This window comes from Phascolarctos cinereus, unplaced genomic scaffold, assembly GCF_003287225.1.
Source record: "Phascolarctos cinereus isolate Bilbo 61053 unplaced genomic scaffold, phaCin_HiC Scaffold_2;HRSCAF=192, whole genome shotgun sequence".
NCBI classification, from domain to species: Eukaryota; Metazoa; Chordata; class Mammalia; order Diprotodontia; family Phascolarctidae; genus Phascolarctos; species Phascolarctos cinereus.
Genome location: NW_027555625.1, coordinates 301,545,268 through 301,565,792, shown reverse-complemented (window position 1 = coordinate 301,565,792; position 20,525 = coordinate 301,545,268). Strand labels below are relative to the sequence as shown.

At 37.3% G+C, this 20,525-nt stretch overlaps 1 protein-coding gene across 2 annotated transcripts in view; it reads right to left on the bottom strand.

Moving 5' to 3' along the window:
• Positions 1-2,470: 2,470 nt before the first annotated feature.
• Positions 2,471-20,525, bottom strand: part of STRBP (spermatid perinuclear RNA binding protein) — a 142,039-nt gene continuing 123,984 nt past the window's right edge. For both annotated transcript variants that reach the window (XM_020967545.2, XM_020967544.2), the window contains exons 13-18: positions 19,913-20,071; positions 16,451-16,585; positions 15,059-15,199; positions 12,419-12,542; positions 6,398-6,442; positions 2,471-2,972 (exon numbers count right to left, since the gene is read on the bottom strand). In XM_020967545.2, coding sequence (XP_020823204.1) covers positions 2,896-2,972; positions 6,398-6,442; positions 12,419-12,542; positions 15,059-15,199; positions 16,451-16,585; positions 19,913-20,071 — 681 coding nt within the window. In that variant the 3' untranslated portion in view covers positions 2,471-2,895. The remainder of the gene's footprint in view (positions 2,973-6,397; positions 6,443-12,418; positions 12,543-15,058; positions 15,200-16,450; positions 16,586-19,912; positions 20,072-20,525) is intronic.

Sequence of the window (20,525 nt, the reverse complement as noted above, 5' to 3'; positions counted from 1 at the left end):
AGTCAAAGTATTGCTCTTCCATCAAAAGATCAGAGTTCATGTCAAGTCAGCACTTTCAAAAGGAAGATACCCAAGCTGTGGATTTGAAAGCTGCATTAAGTCACATTTGCTCTCAAGACCAAGACAGAGAAATAGCCATTTGGAGCCACACAACCTGATGGTTCTAGAAGTCAGAGAAGAAATCTTGAGGGCCCAAGTGAATAATAAAAGGTGCGACGCTCAGAGGCTGACAATAGGGGCTGTCAATGAAAAAACCACCTACAACAGGGAAAAGAGTAGAGAAAATTTCCGGTTAATTCCAGCAGTTTGGTGGAGCCAAGGGCTCCATTTAGATTTCTCTGCTCTTTCGGCTGTAAGTGGAATTTTCATTACAAATGGAGGGAGGGAAGAGGACACTTTGAACTCATCATGGTCTCTCAAAAGTTCGAACTTGCAGAAAAGTTATCACTTCTACCAGGAAACTGACAGCTCATTCATTTTCAGTAAAAGCAGAGAAATGTAAAGTAATGCGGCAACTGGGCAAGTTTACAACGTGGTTAGTAACTCCCAACAAACAACAAAATAAAAAAAAAAAGGAAAGAGAATGGACTCTGTAGAAATCGTTTGAAATGACTGCCATCATGTTGGAAAAGAGCACAGCTCCCTTTCTTGGAGTTGGTAGAGGGCTCTGGTAAGTACACCAAGTGAGCTATGTCAAAGAATTTTCTAGAGATTAAAACTTGGAACTCAAATTGGATGGTCAATTTTAAATAACTGGGCGGTCAATTTCAAATAACAGTATAGCTGCAGACATCAATTATTAGTAGGACTCCAAAATGAAAGAGAAGACATAATTCTAATGGATGATTAATTTTTAAAAACTGGATGCTACCAGCCATGCTTTTTCTTCTCAGTGATGGCTTTATTTCATCCATAGGTCAGCAGAATGCAATCAAAACCCATGGTTAAAACTCCCCTTTGAAATTACTCCCTTGTGGTCCATTTTCAACAAAAATAATGTTTGATTAAAGTATCACTCACTACTAGTGAAGGCAAAGAAAGGGCAGGCTTACAGATTTTATCTATATTCCAAAGGTTTTATGCTACTGAGAGTAAAATATTTTTATTAAATGGTAATGACCCAATATCCTATTATATACTTCCTACCATCACACACATTAAAAAACTTTCCTGATCAACCATTTGAGTTTGGGGAAAACAAGCTCATTCTTACAGATCTTAGAAAGTCACAACAGTTCAACTCTGAAGAATGGGGAATACATGAAAACCATCAACCCATTCCCGAGATACCACCAGGTTTGTAAGCCTCACAGGCCCAAACTTTTGTCTTCGTAAGGGGGTGAGTTTCTTAAATCAAACAAGCCACTACTTTTCTAGTCACAGTAGTATGAGCTCTCCCATTGTGACTAGTGACAGAAGTGGAGTGCCTCAAGGCTGCTAACCCCCACCCTGCTACTTTACACCAGCTCAAATACTTGGCCTATGAAGAAATGCTGACCCATGGCTGAAATCTGTCACTTTCCACAGCAGCACTCAACAAGAATTGGGACAATTGAATAGCAAGTTTTCATGGGGACCTTGTTGCTGCTTTGATCTCCAAGAATTAAAGTGGAAAAAAGGAAACCCCTTCATGGAATCTAAGGAAAATTGCTAATCAGCTCTGCCTGTAAAGTCCCAGGAGTGAACACAGTAGCTTACAGAGTGAAGGCCACAAGAACAAGAGGGCTGATTGCTTGATTTGTTATCTTTTATGGTTCACTGATTGTTAAAAATGGAAGGGACCTTCGAGATGGTCTAGTCCAACCTTCATTTAACAGAGGCAGAAACTGAGGCCTAAAAAGGATGAAGGACTTGCCCAAGGACACACATTAAATGACAGAGCCATGACTTGAATCCCAAGGCTCCTGACTCCTAGCTCAGGCTCTTTCCACTGTAACAAGCTGCCTTGAACTCAAAAACCATTACATTTCTTCTCCTTGCTGCCTCCCAACTCTCATGTCTGGGCAATATCCACATTTAAAAGCAATCCTCTGTTTACAGAATCAGTCTTGAACTCAGATTGGGATAGAGGAAGAGGGTATTAGTCCCTAGTCCAAAGTAAGCTCACAAAATTTAAAGGCTCACCTACCATTAACAACATCTTTTTTTGTTGTTGTTTATTTGGCAATCTGCTTACAGGTGTGAGGGTCCATCTCTACCCTGCTAAATTATAAAGCATTGAGTTATGACTATGTCCTTCATTTTTAAGCCCTATGAAGTTTTAAGTATGCTCAGATAGCAAGTATAAAAAATAAGCTAAAACACTATACCAAATCCCAATTTCACTGGCCTGATTATACACCTTAGTATTTACAGAATTGGACATTAAATTAAGTTTCTCTCATACTAAAAATAAATAACTGCAGCCTGAATTGAGTTAACCCTGGGCCAAGAATAGATGACTGCATCAGGAACCAGGCATTACTCTGTGTTACAACAAAAACAGTTTATTTGTGATCCTTGTTTTATACTCTATACATCCTTCACAAATTTAATTTTACATAATCTGAGACTTCATTTAAAACAAACTTTGAGCGGCTAGTTTGTCCCCTAGAACAGAAGGGCTGGTATAAGTTATTATCGGAAAATGAGGTAACGTTTCACAGAACTAGGTTTTTTTGTTGGGGGGTAAGGGAATGGAAGGTTTGTGTGTATTTTTTTTTCAAGTTTTAAAGAACTAAATTTGCATTTGTTAAAATCAAAAAATCAAAAGTAGGAAAAGATGTTCTTTACAAATCATTTTTGCGCAAGTTATATGTTCAAAGGAAACCGGATAAAAAGGCTTGTTCTCTCTTCTAATATTCGGGACTGGACTGGATTGTTGCTCAATCAATAGGAATTAGCTTCAGCCATTTGCTAAAAGAATGAGTAGTGGGGAACTGGATAGGTTGGGAATTTCATAACGGGCAACAGAACCATTCTCTTGGGTAAACCTACAGAGAGAAGAAACGGAGAGGACTCCAAATGAGTAACAATCCAAAAATCAGGTTAAAAAGTCTTAACAGTAATATTATTAACCCTTTCCAGATTAGTCAGTCAGATGCATTTGGTTTCAGGAGAGGTCCATCAGGAGACATCACCAATTATTCTTTTGTTATGTATGATACTTTGCCTACCAATGATTGCTTTGGGAAGGCTCTAATCCACCCCCTTCTCCCCCTTCCCCCCAAATAGACTTAGGTAAGTGATCTTACCATGAATAACCAAAGATCAAGGGTAATACTGTTAGGTTGTAATTCTGAAATTACTTTCAAAATACAAATGTCTTTTCTTAGAAGTCTGGTGGGGTGCATTTTATGGGACCAAAATAAATCATGAAAGTTAGGCCCAACTCTGCTCTCTCTGGAGATTAGCCAATGGGAAGAATGCTGAAATAAAGCCCCAGGCAATAGAATCCTTAACATAGGAGGGGGCAATATAATGGTAATATTGGCATGGCAAATCTGGAAAGATTAATGGCTTGCTGAATTTCATGATTAAATCAGTTCTTGTGGCCTCGCAAACTTCTGCATACTCAGATAGGGTTTGAAAACCGGCTCCTGTTTCTGTTCGCTCAGATTTAACCTATATAGAAATCACAAAGCAGCAACAGCAGGTATTTCAGAGCACCAGATGATCAGAGGAACGTTTCCCAACATGCAACAGCTTTACAAAGGCCAAAAGACATGTTTCCCTTACAGCCAAAAGAAAGCGCCATTTAAGTAGTTTTGCATCACAAGAACATTTCTTTAAAAAAAAACAAAACACTCTTTATGTGGAAAAATGGGGGCATCTATTATCACACATTTTTGAAGTCAGTTATATGGGACAAAGAGGATGGGAACATTTGCAAGTCAGGCTCTATGTGGACAGAAGCACAGTGTTAACAGAGGACAGAGAATAGTGATTAGGTAAAGAGCAATGGAGGGAAATAGGAATGTAATTTGGACACAGGCTGGTACTGGTATAAAAAAATGTGTGCCATATACTAAGTGGTAATCACTCAATCTATGTTTATATGGTTAGCTTAAGAGTACAGAGATCCAGATTTAAGTACTAGGTTCTACCACTTACCAGTTATACATGGCCTAAAAGTTACTTACCCTCTATAAAACCCAGTTTGCTCATCTGTAAAATGGAGTAAAATTACTTCCCCTGATTTTGCAAGGGTATTACAAGGATCAAATGAGAATGTTTACCATTTAGCTTTGAAACTTTCTGTTCTCATTAATTACTACTTCTAATTTTCAGAAGTAGAAGAAATTTAAAAACCAGACAATAAAAGAGATTCAAAAATTTAAGCTTAGAGAAATACAGAACTTTTACCTGTGAAAAGAGAATTCATGAACCCAGTATATTAATTTCTATACCCTAATCACCTTTTTTCATTTATCTGTGTTACAATTTGTTCTGCCCTTGGACCAGCAATGTGGTATGAGGCAAGGAAAAAACTTCAAAAAAATACTTATTACATACCCTAGTTTGGCAGGGAGTGGGAAGATGGGAACAGGAACCCTTTAAATAAGATGAAACACAACACATAATATACCTAATAAATTGTAATCAAAATGAATTGCTAAGTGCTAAAATTTTCATTAGAGAGAGCTCGAGGAGAGCAAAAACTTATATACATGTAGAACTTTACATACATTATCTCATTTGATCCTTCCAAGCATATGAGATAGGTAACAATTCATATTTCTCTAGAACAGTGTAAATACTATTCTCACAACTTTGTTTTAAGGTCAGTAATTTTATCACCATCATCATTATTATTGTAATCACTCCCATTTTACAGATAACAAAACTGAGTTAGTCGTAAAACTAGTTAAGTACTGGAACCAGAACTCAAACCCAAATCTTCTGACTCAAGACCGTATCACTATATCATGGTGTAAATAATTATCATCCCTATCTCACAGACCTGCCTCGAGGTTATACAGCCAGTAGGTGGCAAAGCCATGATTCAAATCAGGTCTTTTGACTCTAGGTATAACGTGCGGTAAAACGGCACTTGATAACAGAAGAAACATCTAAAACCCATTTTGGCTTTACTATATTCTGTCAGGATGCAAGTCTTTCATTTCTGGGAATATATACTAATACAACTTCCTATGGTAGGTATGACAAATATAACACAATCAAGCATGGTTTCTGATCGACAGTAGTTTAAAGTCAAAAGTTTAAAAATGGAATATGCAATGCTAAAGTATAGAAGGACTGGCTCCAACGTAAGGGCATTACCTAATATGGCTTCTAGAGATCATATTAAAGATTTTTTTCCTATTACCCTAAATACACTACTCCTTTCTACACACACACACACACACACACACACACACACACCCCTTTCAAACAGCTAATTCCAAAAACATGGAGCACAAGTCAGGGCAAGTATGTGTGACCATATTACTGACTCCAAAATGTTCTGCCTCCATTACCACATAAATCTCATTCAAAGTTACCAAAAGAGCCAGGTGGGACAAACCCATGATTGGCTATTGGAGTCTTTCTACTATTCACACAGTAGTGATAGAAGATTCCATCCAGCCAACTGAAATCTTCCCTAGAACTGTCACGTTCTCTTAAGAACAGCTAGTCAGTGGGATTATGGAGTTAGAAAGAACCTTAAAAATCATTGAATTCAATTGCCTCATTTGACAGATGAGAAAACTGAAGCCCAGAAAGTAAAAACTGACTTGCCCAGTGTCAGAAGGTGATTTAGTTAGAGCCAGATTTAAATTCTGTGTGTCCTGGCTCCCAAGACAGAATGACTTCCATTACATTATACCGCCACTCTATTCTCTAGCCCTTTAATCTATAATAATAATCTATAATTTAACTCCCAGTTTATTCTCTGGGAGCAATGAATTCCCAAAGCAACACATGTGGAAGGGAAGGGATGGATACTTTTGCTATTTGGTATTTATTGCACATCCCTAACTCTTCATCAGTGAGGTCCAGTGTTACAGCTAATTAGTGTTACCTATGATTGAGAGTAGCCTATACAATTTGCACATCCCCAGAATTTAACCCTACATCACATAATGTTCATGGCCCTTAGGTTGTCTTTGAATAGAGTGTAACTTGGCTGTAAGGAGAACTTGTTAAAATAGTCAAATTCAATATGGTAAGAAAACAGGCAGTTAGACAAGCAGTCCTTCAACAACCAGGAAAAGCAACAAAGGAAGGAAGCTACTCCAACCAAACCAAGAACCACAAGGTTATGGCATTGTTCAAAGTGAATTTTAGTGTGGTCACCATACTGAGTTTCTTAGGGTCCCTCTAGTTAATTGATACGAACCCTGAAATCAAACTGGAGTTTGGACTGCTGGGATAGAGTCAGGAATGGCAGAGGTCAGTAAGAGGTTGTACATACCATAGGCTGGAGCAGCTGTGCTATAGCCATAGGGTGTGCCGTAACCTAGAGCAAACAATGAGATAAGAGATCAAGGCTTGAAAAATTAAAACCAACACCTACACTAAACACTCATAAAAATGGGCTAAGCATGTCCACTAAAACACAGAACATTAGAGTTGCAATGATCCTCAAAGGTGGAAGTATGTTTAAAACATATCAGAGTCAGAAGGGACCTCAGAAAAATATAGGTATGGTAATGACTCTACTCTCACTCCTATAATTCTCTACAGGTTACAAACCAATAGCTTCACCATACACCTGGGATGGAGAAAGAGCAATGATTATCAACCCATTTCAGCAATTGAGGAAATTAAGAGTCAAAGAACAGAAGTGATTTGCCCACAGGCATGGGACTGGTAAACAATAAGTAAAACAAGCTTTGGACCTAGAGTCAGGAGACCCTAGTATGAGTCCTAACTGGACCTGCCATTTATTAATTCTCTAAGGTCACATCAATCATACTCCATCTCTAAATTTCAGCTTCTTCACCTATAAAAATGACTGGGGTGGACTACACAATAAGATTTAGAATCAGAAGGGACCTTAAAGATCATACAGTCCACTGGAGAGCAATTTGGAACTATGCCCAAAGAGCTATAAAATTGTGCACACCTTTTGACCCAGCAATACCAGTTCTGGGTCTGTATCCCAAAGAGATCATAAAAACAGGAAAAGGACCCACATGTTCAAAAATATGTAGCAGTTCTTTCAGTTGTGGCCAAGAATTGGAAATTGAGGGGATGTCCATCAACTGGGGGACGGCTGAACAATTTGTGGTCTACAAATGTAACGGCATACTACTGTGCTATAAGAAATGATGAGCAGGTGGAATTCAGAAAAACCTGGAAAGACTTACATGAACTGATGCAGAATGAAATGAGCAGAATCAAGAGAACATTGTACACAGTAACAGCCAGACTGTGCAATGACTGACTTTGACAGACTTAGCTCTTCTCAGCAACACAAGAATCTAAGACAACTCCAAAAGATTCACAATGGAAAACGCTATCCACCTCCAGAGAGAGAACTCAGAGGCATCTGAATGCAGATGGAAATATACTATTTGCCCTCCTTTTCTTTTGTTGTTTTGTTTTGTTCCTTCTTTCTTGTGGTTCTTCCCATTATTTCTAATTCTTCTTTACATTGTAACTAATGTGAAGATTTGTTTAATGAATGTATAAGTAGAGCCTATATCAGATTGCATGCCATTTTGGGGAGGGGGAACGAGAGGGGGGAGAAAATTTTAAACTCAAAATCTTATGAAAGTGAATGTTGAAAACCAAAAATTAATTATTAAAAAAAAAGGCTCATATAGCCCAGGCCAACCTTGTCATTTTACACATAAAGAACCTGAGGTCCAGAGGGATTTAATTATCTGCCTGAAGGAGCAGAGTCAGAAATGAATTCCCACCTTACAGCTCAAATTCAAGTTTCCTTTCCACCATGCTGTTCTCCCTCTAACCTTGCAAAGTCCCTTAGAGTACTAATGGTCCCAAAATGTGTAGAATCTGTGACAGGACTGGATTATATCCCATGTCTTCTTACTCCAGGTACAGGACTCCTTCCACCATGCTAAGCTTTCTTACTAAGTGAATGATCAGCAACGTTAATAGTAGAACTGATTTTAGTCTGCAAACTTTTATTTAGGGCCTTAAAAAAACCAATATTCACTTGTAAGCATTTGTGAAAGACAACAGGTAACATGGACACAAGCAAACTAAAAATGAATTACTCAATGAATTTAAATCTAGGGAAAGGAAAAATAATCATAAATGTAGCTGATATTTATAAAACACTTTGTGGTAACAAAGGTCATTCATATCTATCTCCCATGTGACCCTGAGAGGTTGGCCATGGTGTTATTATTCCTGAATTATAGATGATTAAACTTAACATCAGAAAGGATTAGTGGATTGAGAAAGAGGAACTTGGAAGATCACTTAGTACAATCTTCTCATTTTTACAGATGAAGAAAGTGAGGTTGAAAGACGAATCAATTTATCCAAGAATCACACAGGTATCAAAACAGCAGATGAAATGACTTTCCCAAGGTCACATCAATGACTGGTACTAACTCAGATCTCCTCACCTCAAATCACAGCATCTGCCTCCACATCACAGTCATGTATTCAAGGCCTTTATGTTAAGTCATTTTATTTCCTAATCTTATAATAGGGGAAAGCACCATGGTTTAGTGGGAAAAGGAAATTATAGACTTAATGAGGCAATAGACCTGAATTTGAATCATGGTTCTACTTTTTGACCTTGGGAAATGCACTTCAATGTTGAGGGAAAAGAGTCTTCATCTATAAAATATCAGCAATAATAATAAGGTAGATAGTTGAACAAGGTAGTTGTGGAAATCAAAATAATCATATGTTAAATTGGTTTGTAACCAAAAAGTGCTATGTAAATTTATTATCAGAAGGAACATCTCTTCACTCAAGTAGTGAACATGAATGGTAAGCATATGTCAGAAGAAAAAAAATAATGTTAACAAGAGAAAGCCTAGCTCTAGAAGTATCAACTGTTCAGGCAAATACATCACATATCAATTAATATGTAGTTATTTTCAATTACATCAGCATGCCAGTCAATGAAGATAATATTCAAAGTATGCCAGCTTCCCATAATGTAGCTCTTAAAAAAAAAAAGATCAGTAGGAAGAACTGAGCTATAAGAAAATATAGTGAAACTTTTCTAAGGACTTGAGAGACCACAGATCTAAGCTAAAGTCATTTCCTTGATAAGTATTAACTTTATAAAACCAAAGATCTAGAACTGGAAGGTACCTTTAAGGCCATCTAATCCAACCATTCATTTTACAGATGAAGATAAATTCAGGCCGTATGTCTTTCCCCTCAAAAAATGCTGTCAGCTCCTTTTTAGGAAGAAATGTGAGCTCCAACAGTTATCTAATAATGAAAAATAATAGTTCCTCAAAGATAATGGCTGGATAAGGCTGCATAAATGGAAGGAGAGTGTCAAGAAGAAAAAGAATATATACTTATGTCCCCTGCTCTAGGTTAGATCACATGTGAAATACTATGTCCAGATGGAGTTGCCACAATTTTAAGAATGACAATGACAAGCTAAAATTTCTGTAAAGGAGAGCAACTAGGATAGTAAGGGGTCTGGTAACCATACTATATACATATTGGTAACAAAGGCTGACATTTATATGGCGCTCTGAAAGTTGATAATGGAAACAGCAATGAACTCAGAGTTAGGAGACCTGGGTTCAAATCCCATTTCTAGTACTTACTGGAAGGTGGACCCTGGGCAAGTTATAATCTGAGTGTCAGTTTCCTCATATGTAAAACAGGGAGCAACAATATCAGCAACTGTTTATGTAGTACTTACTTCACGAGGTTGTTAGTAAAGCGCTTTAGAAACCTTGAAGAGTTAGAGAAGACTAAATATTATAATCATCAATTCAAAGAACTAGACAAAAATATTGGAGGATAAACAGAAGGAGATGATTACTGTCTTCAAGGATTTGAAGGGCTGTACTGTAAAGCAGAACTAAGAAGTTACAGGAAAGCAGATTTCAAAAGGAAAAACAAAATCAGAGAACCTCAGAGCCAGAATGGACTTAGAATATCATTCAATTCAAACCCGGCCCCCAATATATGCAAGAATATGTCTCTAATAAGCAATAAAAAAACAATGCTCAGAACATGAAATCTTCTCAAACTTAATCTCACCTCACTTTAGTTCTTCTAAATACCTTATTAGAGAAGTTTTTCAAAAAAGTACATATGTTACAGAGTGATTTTATATTAATCAATTTATACACATTTATATCACTCAATAAGCATTTACTGATTGTCAGCTATGTGAATGGCACTGTGATACGAGGTATGTGCTGGGGATACAAATACAAAGAATGAAACAATCCCTATTCTCCAGGAATGCACAGTCTAATAAGGGAAATAAGTGCATAGAAAAGTATAAGCAGAATAAACATAAAATACAAAATAGCTAAATACACGATAGTTGGAAGTGAGGACACTAGCAGCTGAGGGGAATCAGGAAAGGCTTTGTGTAGAAGGAAGAGAAGAATGAGATGAGGTATGAATAAAGAGGGAGTATTCCAAGTGTGGAAGAAAGCCAGTGCAAAGGTATGGTGATGGGGAATGGCATGGTATGTGTGAGGAAGACAAAGAAGACCGAGTATGGTTGCATCACAGACTGCAGGAGTAGTAGTGTCCAATGAGACTGGACAGTTTGTGGGGCCACCAGGCTATAAAAGGCATTAAAAACTAAACAAAGGAGTTTATATTTGATCCTAGTAGAGTAATAGGGAGGCAGTGGAATTGAATGTACAGGAAACATGACATGATCAGGCCTGGATTTTAGGAAAATCCTTTTGGTTGGAGGAAAGACTGGAGAAAGGAGAAACTGAAGCAGCAGAACTAATTAGGTGATCACTGCAATAATTTAGGTGAAAGATGACAAGGAAAAGCTCTAAGTAGGGAAGGAATATAGAAATGGCACAACCTGGTATTTGATAGGATATGTGAGATAAAGAAAAGTGAGTTGATCATAATGCTGAAGTTATGAACCTGTGAGACTAGAAGAATGGTGATACCTTTGACAGAAATAAGTAAACTGTTAAGAAGAATGGGATTTGAGAGAAAGAAAATGATGTTTTGGACATGGTAACTTTGAGACGTCTCCAGTGACCAATAGGCAATTACTGAGGCAGGACAGAACCTCAGAATAAGAGATTTGAGGCTAGATACACAGATCTCTGAGTCATCTACATAGAGATGATTATTAATCCAAAGGGAACTGATGAAGTCACCAAGAGTATAGAGAAAGAAGGACCAATAAGACAGCCTTAGGGAACATCCAGTTAAGGGTTATGACATGTAAAAAAAATCCAATACAGAAACAGAGAAGTGGTCTGAAAAAGAAAGGGGGCAGGAAGGGGGGTAAGAGAACCAGAGAGAGTAAAACAGCATTATGAAAACCCAGAGAAGAGTATTCAAGAGAAGAAGGGAGGCAACAGCTTCAATTGCAGAATACAGTTAGGTTAAGAAAGATGATAACTGAGAAAAGACTATCAAATATGGTATTTAAGTGATCACTGATAACTTAAAAGAGAGTAGTTTCAGTTGAGTGATGAGATTAGATGCCAGAGTATGAAAGGTTAAGGAGTGGGTGTAGGAGAGAAGAAGTGAAGACAAGTACAGCCAGCTTTTATGAGGAAGACACAGAAATGAGGGGTTGATAGGCTCTAGTATAGGTTCTTAAAGGAAGGGGGGAAATCTGAGAATGTATGAAGGCAGTAAGGGAGGAACCATTAAATACTGACAGGTCTGAAGATGGAAGAGAGGAAAAGGGAAGAGGGAGAGGAGGGAGGGGGAAGGGAGGAAATGGGGAGGGGAGGAAGGAAATGAATGGCACTTCATTATTGGAGCCTAGGCAAAAGGAGGAGAGAGTGGAGAGTTCTGAGATGAAAAGAAGGAAGAAGAGAAGTTTGGGGACAATGGCCCCAGTGTTGTCTTCTTTTGTGTGTCTGCAGGCAGCACAATGTAGTGCACCCAAGATGTGAGCGCAAACTCAGGTCTTCCACTTGTGGCCCTGGACTAATCTCTTCACCACTCATTCAGTTTCCTCATCTGTCAAATGGGGTTAGTGTAAAAAAATGTGATTTGTAAACCATGAAGTGCTAGAGAAATTGAAGGTTGTTTTTGTTTTAAATATCTGGGGGGGGAGGTGTTCCCAAAGTTCAGTTGAGAAAAGAAGTCACACCTTTTGTAGGCAGCTAAGCCTGGAATCAGGAGGACCTGAGTTCAAATTCGGCCTCTGGGCAAGTTAATTTAACCTGTCTTCCCTCAGCTTAATCAACTGTAAAATGGGGACCACAGCAAGGATCAAATAAAATAATATTTGTAAAGCATTTGTTAGCACCGTGCCTGGCACATAATAAATGTTTATCCGCACCCTACCCCAAATATGGTGTCCTACCTGGAGCTATGTAACCAGGGGCAGCTGCAGCGCCAACAAAAGCTCCTCTTGCAAGGGTTCCTCTTCCTCTCCCCCGAGCTGCCTGGACAGCTGCCGACACAGCTGTATTTACTACACCCTTGGCCTGTTACCAATGACACACTATTCATTACTCATAGAAATTGGAAATGTCATCATCTTACCTCTTTAATGCATATATTATACACTGAGACACTTTAAAAGACCCACAGTTTCATAAGTATATTCCTCCCACTGACACAAATCTCAATCTTTCTATTTCACAGTAAGATAATAATCCTTTTTTTTTATTTTTAAACTCATTGTCATCAATTTTCTGGTGATGAACCTTTCCATCAATTGGCTAGACAAGTCCTTGGAATCAAAGTCCTTCAAATTTAAGAAGTGCTAGAGTTTGCACTCCATTGACATAAGCTTCAAGAACTCAAGGTCACCTCCATGTGTATAAGCCCACTGTCAGCAGACATTATGCCTACTGTCCAAAGACAAGCTGAGATAAGTACAAAAGCTCATCATCAGAAAGCTGGACACAATAACTAATGAAAACATCTAACTAAGGTATAGAGAGGGTTGTGATCTGTCAGTAAAGGTGGCATCCAAACCAATATGGATCTTTGAAGTATTAAAATAAAGCCAATAATCCTATAGAGTTCAAACAATGCTATAGTTTTTATTGCTTCTCTTATACAATGAGTCTCGCTAGTTAAAACGAATAAATTAATTTATGACTTCTACGATAATATGCTATACACAAAAGAAAAGAACCAGACAATTCATCAGAAGCTGACCACCACCAGGTTACCTCAATATGTATTTGGAAAAATATACCAGCATAAAAATGAAGCCCAGGAAAGCCTTTAGGATTTTGAAACCATCGTCACTAAAAATGATTTTAAGGTCCTCTATCTTTAGGAGACCTAAATTTAAATCCAAGCTCTAAAAGTAACTCTTAGGCAAGTGACTTCCCCTCTCAGAGCCTTGGTTTCTATAAAATGGTGATAACATGCATCACTGACCTTACTGAAATACAGTAAGATAAAAACTCTGCAACCCTTTAAGTATAATAGCTATTATTATTATTACTAACATTTAAACAGGACAGCAGATTGTCAAGCTACCCAATTCCTCAGCAAAATCCAACTTTAAGGGGAGGAAGGGAGATAGGAAATAGAACTGAAAATAAAATAAGACAATGTTGTGTTTGGCAATTCCTATCTAAACAAAATGACTTAAGTTCTTCATGCCCAATCATAATTTAAATATCAGGAATTACTATGTCTCCAAACTGTGACATCAGTGACCTAAGAAAAAGATGTCATGGAAAAATACATGAAGACACTATGTTTTCAGTTTTTTCAAAAGTGTCTCACCCTTCCCCATCCCTTTGGCTTTTTTCCGCTCCAACTACACTATGTTCTACTGACAAAGTAATTTTCACAAGTTCTAATCATGAACCCCTGGCTCAGACACCTTGAATTTTCCTCTAGTTCTTAGTAAATAAAGTTCAAGGCTCCTTAGCTTGATATTCAAAGGCCCTCCACAAATCTGGTTCCAAATCACCTTTATAGTCTTACCCGACAACTTATTTCAAACATTTATTTAGCACCAAGTAGGTGCAGGGTAATGTGCTTAGGAATGAGGATACGAAAATGAAAAATGATACCAAAATGCCCTGATCTAATTGGGGGTAGAAAGGACAAAGGAAATGGCACAAATAAATAGGACTTTGTAGGGCAGAATGTCATCTTCTCTCACCCTATCTCACATTCCATGCTCTAGTTAGACTACTTACCTTTCCTTGAAGTCACCCTGCCCTTTCCAAACTTTATTCATTTCACACCCTTTCCCACACACCTAGAATTAACCTGTTCTTCCTAGCTCTATAAACTACTAAAATCTTTCTCATCCTTCAAGTTCAACCCATGGACCAATTCCACGAAGGCTTCCTTATCCTATTGCTCACTCAACCAAAAGTAAGCTTTTCCTCAGATCCCAACCAATAATGTATACTTGGTATATGTGAGTTATCATCTTTTTCTAAGTAAACCATTAACTCATTCCTTGGGAATGAAGACTGTCTCTTTTCTACTAAATGTACCATTGTGATTTGGTCATAATAGGAACTGAATTAGGTGTGTTGAATTTGCCATCCTACCATGGTGAAAAAAGTATGCAATACCACACAGATATAGGAATGCACAATGAACTCCCTCTTACAAACTCCAGGGGTATTTTGCAAAACCTCCACTCCAATCATTTCAAATGCTTAACTACAGCATAGATGTGCAAACTCTGGTAGGCTACAGCAAGTCAGAAAGTCTTCAAGCAGAGAATGGGGACAGATTATGTGATATACTACTGAGGACCAACCCAGCTAAGAGAAGACACTTGCCATCAGGAGTTGTTCATCAGGGCACATCACCAAAAAAAAAATAATAATAATAATCTTCTAAGTTATGAAGGAGTTTATTCATGTAGTAGAATGGGGACCCATACAAGAAAATTTTAAAATCTCCTGAAGAAATAATTGACAAGGTCAGTGTGTAGGACAAGGACTGGCCCCTAAACTGAAACTCAGCAAAATCTGGCAAATTAAACAAAATTTAAGACAATAAACCATACCTGAGGAATAATCTTCTTTTTCTTATTATTTGCCGCATTAGGTCCAGAAAATAGCTTCTCCAGGGCAGCTAATGCTGCACTAGCTTTTGCTACCTTCTTATTTGGACCTGCACCACGGAATTTCTGTCCATCTACTTCTACCTGAAATAAAAAGTTGCACTTTTACCCACTAAAGCTGCCATATTTTATTTAGTTCACTAAGGATTTTAAACAGAACCACACTAAATTTGCAAGAAAATTCTGCCCCCTCTCCCGAACAGGACAAGAAATTATCTAAGCGTACAAACAATAGACTCCACAAAGAACATAAGTTAAAAAGTGTCCCCAAAATGTTATTCTCGGTTGGGTGAGCAAGTCCTGTATTTTTTTTTCATCTGATTACTATATATGTCAAGACAAGCTATACGACCATCTTCCCTCCTCCCTTTATCCTTTTCTCTTTATGACAAAGGATAAAAGGAAAGCATTTCTTACTTTCACCCACAGCCTTTTCAGCCCAGTGGTAATGGTAACTTTGACATAAACAAGAATCAAGCATGAAATATATTTAAGAACAACAAAATAAGGGAAAGAATTGGAAAATCTCATAGACATCCATAAATGCTTTCTGTAACACCGCAGACAAATGGTTGGCCAGCTTTAGTTTGAAGACTTGTGATGGGAGAAAACTGCACACTGCCCGAAGCAGCCTATTCTACTTTTGGGGAGACATGATGGAAAAAATTCTTTCTGTGCATCTAGCCAAACTCTGCCTTTCTGCAATTTCTCTTCAATGTTCCTACTTCTGCCCTCTAGAGCAAAGAAGAATCAATCTAGTCCTTCTTCCCCATAATAGCGCTTCAGCTACATAAAAGCAGCAATAAGGTTTCTCCTGAATGTGCTCTATGCAAAACATTCACAGTTCCTCTCACATACTCCTCCTCACCAACCTACTCATCTTTGTCCAGTCAGAATATCAGAGTTAAAAGGGGCCTTAAAGGAATTAGAAGCCTTTTAAAGGTAGTAATTCAGCCTTTACTTAAAAAACTCAGTGATGGGGAGCTCACTACCTTCCAAGGCATCCCATTCTCCTTTTGGACACTTATTAGAAGTTTTTATCTTATACTAGGCCAAAATCTGCCCCTCCTATAACTTCCACCCACTAGTCCTAGTTTTGCCCAAAGTATGCCAAAGAGACACACTGTACACTTTCAATGCACTTCCTAAACTGTATTGCCAAGAACCAGACACAATGCTCCAAACATAATAGAAGAAAGGCAGAAGAAAATGGGACTATCACCTCCTTTGCCCTGAATAGTGATCTTTTATTCAGGACACTTAAAGCCACAACTTTCCAGGGAGACAATCCCTTTGAAATGACTCAACAATTGGCTCAGTCCTTATTAAACGCACCTCCATAACAAATCGCTTATCATGGCTTCCACCCGTTTCAGAGATGAGTTCATATTTAAGACCTCTTCTTTTTTCATTGAGCTCCATGACAGGGTTCTTACCACTTGCTGTAAGGATAGGGCCCTGAGTTCTTACCTGAGAAAACAAAAGGAAACATTAACTTGGGTAAATATCACATAATATAAAATTCCAGAAATCTGGACTCCCTAATTAATAAGCTGAAATGCATGATTTAATTGCTAGAAATCAAAACTGTACTGTAAATGCAAATATTGTTATACCCATCACACAGGTGAAGAAACAGATTTAGCAGACAAAAAACTCTTAATAAACCAACCTATGTCCTATGTTTATTTATCACACGGTTTCTACATTGCAAAGCAAGACTAAAGACAGAAATGGAGAAGGAAATCATTTACAATGGAGAAAGAAAAATATTCTTAATGGTGAGCAAGATGACTTGTCCAAGGTCACATTCCTATTAAGGCAGGTATGGTAGAGTAGAAAGATACACTAGACTTGGAGTCAAGAGATCTGAGTTTAAATACAGCTCCAAAATTTACTCTCCCTGTTAATAGAAGCAAGTCACTTTCCTTTTTGAGGAACAATTTGATCATCTATAAAAATGAAGTAATAATCTCTGCAAGACTGACCATATAAGATTAGAATACATTCTGTAAACCAAAAGGATGAGCAGAAATTGGAGCTATAATTACTAATCAGCTCAGTTTCCTTATCTGGAAAATGGAGATAATAACTTGCACTACCACACTTCACAGTATTATAGTGGCTAAAGCAGTGTATAAACACTAGAAAACTTTTTTACTTTCTAAAGATCTAAGATTTTATCAGTGTCCATCCTCCCTTTTCCTTATAACATCCTTCCATGCCTTAGTCAACAGTCTTCATAAGTTGCTGTGGCTGAATAATGTGCGACTATTACTCCAATGTGGTGAGACTATTCACCAATAGCTACAATCTCGGAAGGCATCACTACAGCTTTAAAGAAAGGCATATAAAATGGCCAAGTGCTAGAGGAAACATTGTACATCATTAATAAAAGTTTCCAAATCTACAGCATTAACAAGGACTTTTCCTCTCCACAGTCCTACATAGGGAGTGAAGATATTCCATTTTACAAATGAAGTAACTGACACTAATACACAACTTGCCAAGGTCTACAGCTAATAAATTACAACTACTATTATCCTTATTTTCTAGACCACAAAACCAATCAATCTAGCAATGAGCAAAGGTCTCCAATCCAGCAAAAAAAAAAAAAAAAAGCAAGGGTCTCTTAATTAGCCAGCCTATGCTTATTAAATGGTTTATGTTTATATGCTTAAAATAGTCTGGGGAGGAGTCCAAGAAGCCCAATTTCAACATTTTAAGTCCAACCACATTTCTAAAATCTCAATTTTTAAAAGTTGACAAAAAATAACTCGAGAAATTAGGTTTTTATTATTGCTTCCACTCAATCAAGTTCTGCTGTCATAACTCCATGTGGGGAAGTCATGACCTTAGCTTCCTAAAGATTCTGCCACAGTGGAGCACAAATTCTGACAACTTCTACCAAGTTCACTGAATGTTTTATAATCACAGCAACTACTGAACCTAAGGTTCTGGTTCCCAATCTTAAGGAGTATGATAACTTTTCTATTAAGGTCAAACTTTCACAGATCATCATATAGCAGTAGTTATTATACATGGTGATGAAAAGAGCAATGCTTGGTACACATACAGATTCATGAATCCCTTTCAAAACTCCACAGACCTGCAGTAGTCCACTACTCACAGGACTAGGAACCATTCCTGGGGTTATTTGTGCAGAAAAAACAGCCATATCAATAAGATCTATTGAAGTAAAATATCAATTAATTATTACCTTGTCTACCAATCAAGTCTAAGACTACTTTTCAAAAATGTGCCAAGTTTCAATGGTGGTGTTACTTCTTTTTGCTTTGTTTTGTTTTGGGGGGTGCTGCCATGGAGAGTGAACCCTTGCCTTTTTATGGCTACAATGTTGCATTTCATTGATATTTGCTTCATAAATTATTCTTTACTGAAAGCTACATTGTGAGGTAGTTAGGTGGCACAATGGATAGAGCACCAGCCCTGGAGTCAGGAAGACCCGAGTTCAAATCCAGCCTCAGACACATAACATTCCCTAGCTGTGTGACTCTGGGCAAGTTACTTAACCCCAATTACCTCACCAAAAAAAAGCTACATTGTATCTAAAACCCAATAAACGTATCCTCTTATATATGGTTCATATTACCACAGTCCATACTGGTCTCCCCTTCTCACGTACCACAGTTAGCATCTTGTAATACCCATCTGGTTTTGTAATTGTTTGTATAGTAATTTCAGTATTTCAGGATAAAACACTTGTCACTAAACCCTCCCATTCTTTTGGCAACTCCCCAGACAGATGCTAATTTTCTTGTAGGAAGGTACCATACCTTATACTTCTTTTGTATCCAGAATGCCTAAAAGAGCACAGCACATGTTTCAAAAATCCAATAAGGCCGTGACTATGTTGTTGACGACAAATAAATATTCAGTCAAAGCAAAGACAGTACAAAGTTCTTTCTTTATCACACATTTAAAACCAAGTTTTCCAAACGCCTTAAGTTCAATGAGGGATGTGTTCTGACAGAATAGTGTGAAATTCCCATTCTTATCTCACATGATAAAAGCAGAGAGTTACACAGTATTTTCAATTATAAATTACTTGCTATATATTACCTCATTTGATCTATAGAACATCCTGCAAAAGTGTTTTATTCCTCCCACTTTATAGATAAGGAAACTCAAGTTTGGGGATAACACCCAAGGTCATAGCTAATAAGTTGTAGAAAGTTAGATCCCAACCCAGGTCTACTGATTCCTAGTTTAGTCTCTTACGTAATGCTAACTCCTTCCTTCATATTCATTCCATCTATTGGAAGCCCATCAAACATTCAGAGAATAGGCACTCTGTAGGTAGGGCAAATTCAAAGCTCTAAATCTAAAGTTTAGGCAGTGCTCTTTTCACTCAACAAGCCTATAACAATAGCAATAGTGACAAACAGTGATAATAAATTTTACAAAGTACTTTCCTGACAATGGGGCTGTAAAATGGATAGTTTAAGTTCAATTCTCAATTTACTGATGAGGAAATGGGACCATTATTAAACGTATTACCCATGGTCACTCTGTGAAGTCAGTATCATAATTTGTATCAAATTCTCCTCATTTCAAATCCATTATCATTCTTTTTCCACTATACTACCTCTCCTATCTGTCTCTATCTCCCTGCCTCTTAGCATTGACCCAAACTACCCTTTGCTAATCACATTACTCAAATATTGTAAATGCTCCCAATTGATAGTAAGCACAAAGCTTTTCATGGACCTTCTGTAGATGTTATTGACAAACCTCCTTGTCACATTCCATGTTTTGAATAAAAAACAACTATACCTCTAAGGTACTGGAGGTTTCAGTTGTAGAATTTCCAGTATTATTGCTTGAGTTTGAAGACACAGTTTCATTTTTGCCTTCATTATCTGACTTTTCATCGGAGCTCATACATTCAATATCTGCATCAAAGCCTGTTGGATAGCCCATTGCTTGCAAAACCTACATGAATAAAAAAAAAAATGTAAAATACAGTTAAAATTTTAATACACTTTAAATTAAACTACCAGAGATCTAAGTATACGGGGGTGAAAGAAAACATGAAAACACCAGTTAGTTCCAAGTTCAATTTTTATCTTTATATAACATTTATTTCAGTTTAAAAAAAATTAGGTTAACCAGTGTTATACTATAATTACATTTGGAGGAGGAGAGACATCTAAAACTGGAAATTACATGCTAGAGAAACCAAGTTCAGACAGTGACTGAAATGCAATTCTAAAGTTGCTTCTATAATCCCTATTCTATATATTCAAGTTTTTAATCATTATTTATTTTATTTAATTAGTATTGATTTTTATTTATTTATAAATTATATATTATAGATATATAATATATTTTATATTTAAATATATTATACATGCAATATATAATACATATATTTATTATTTAATTA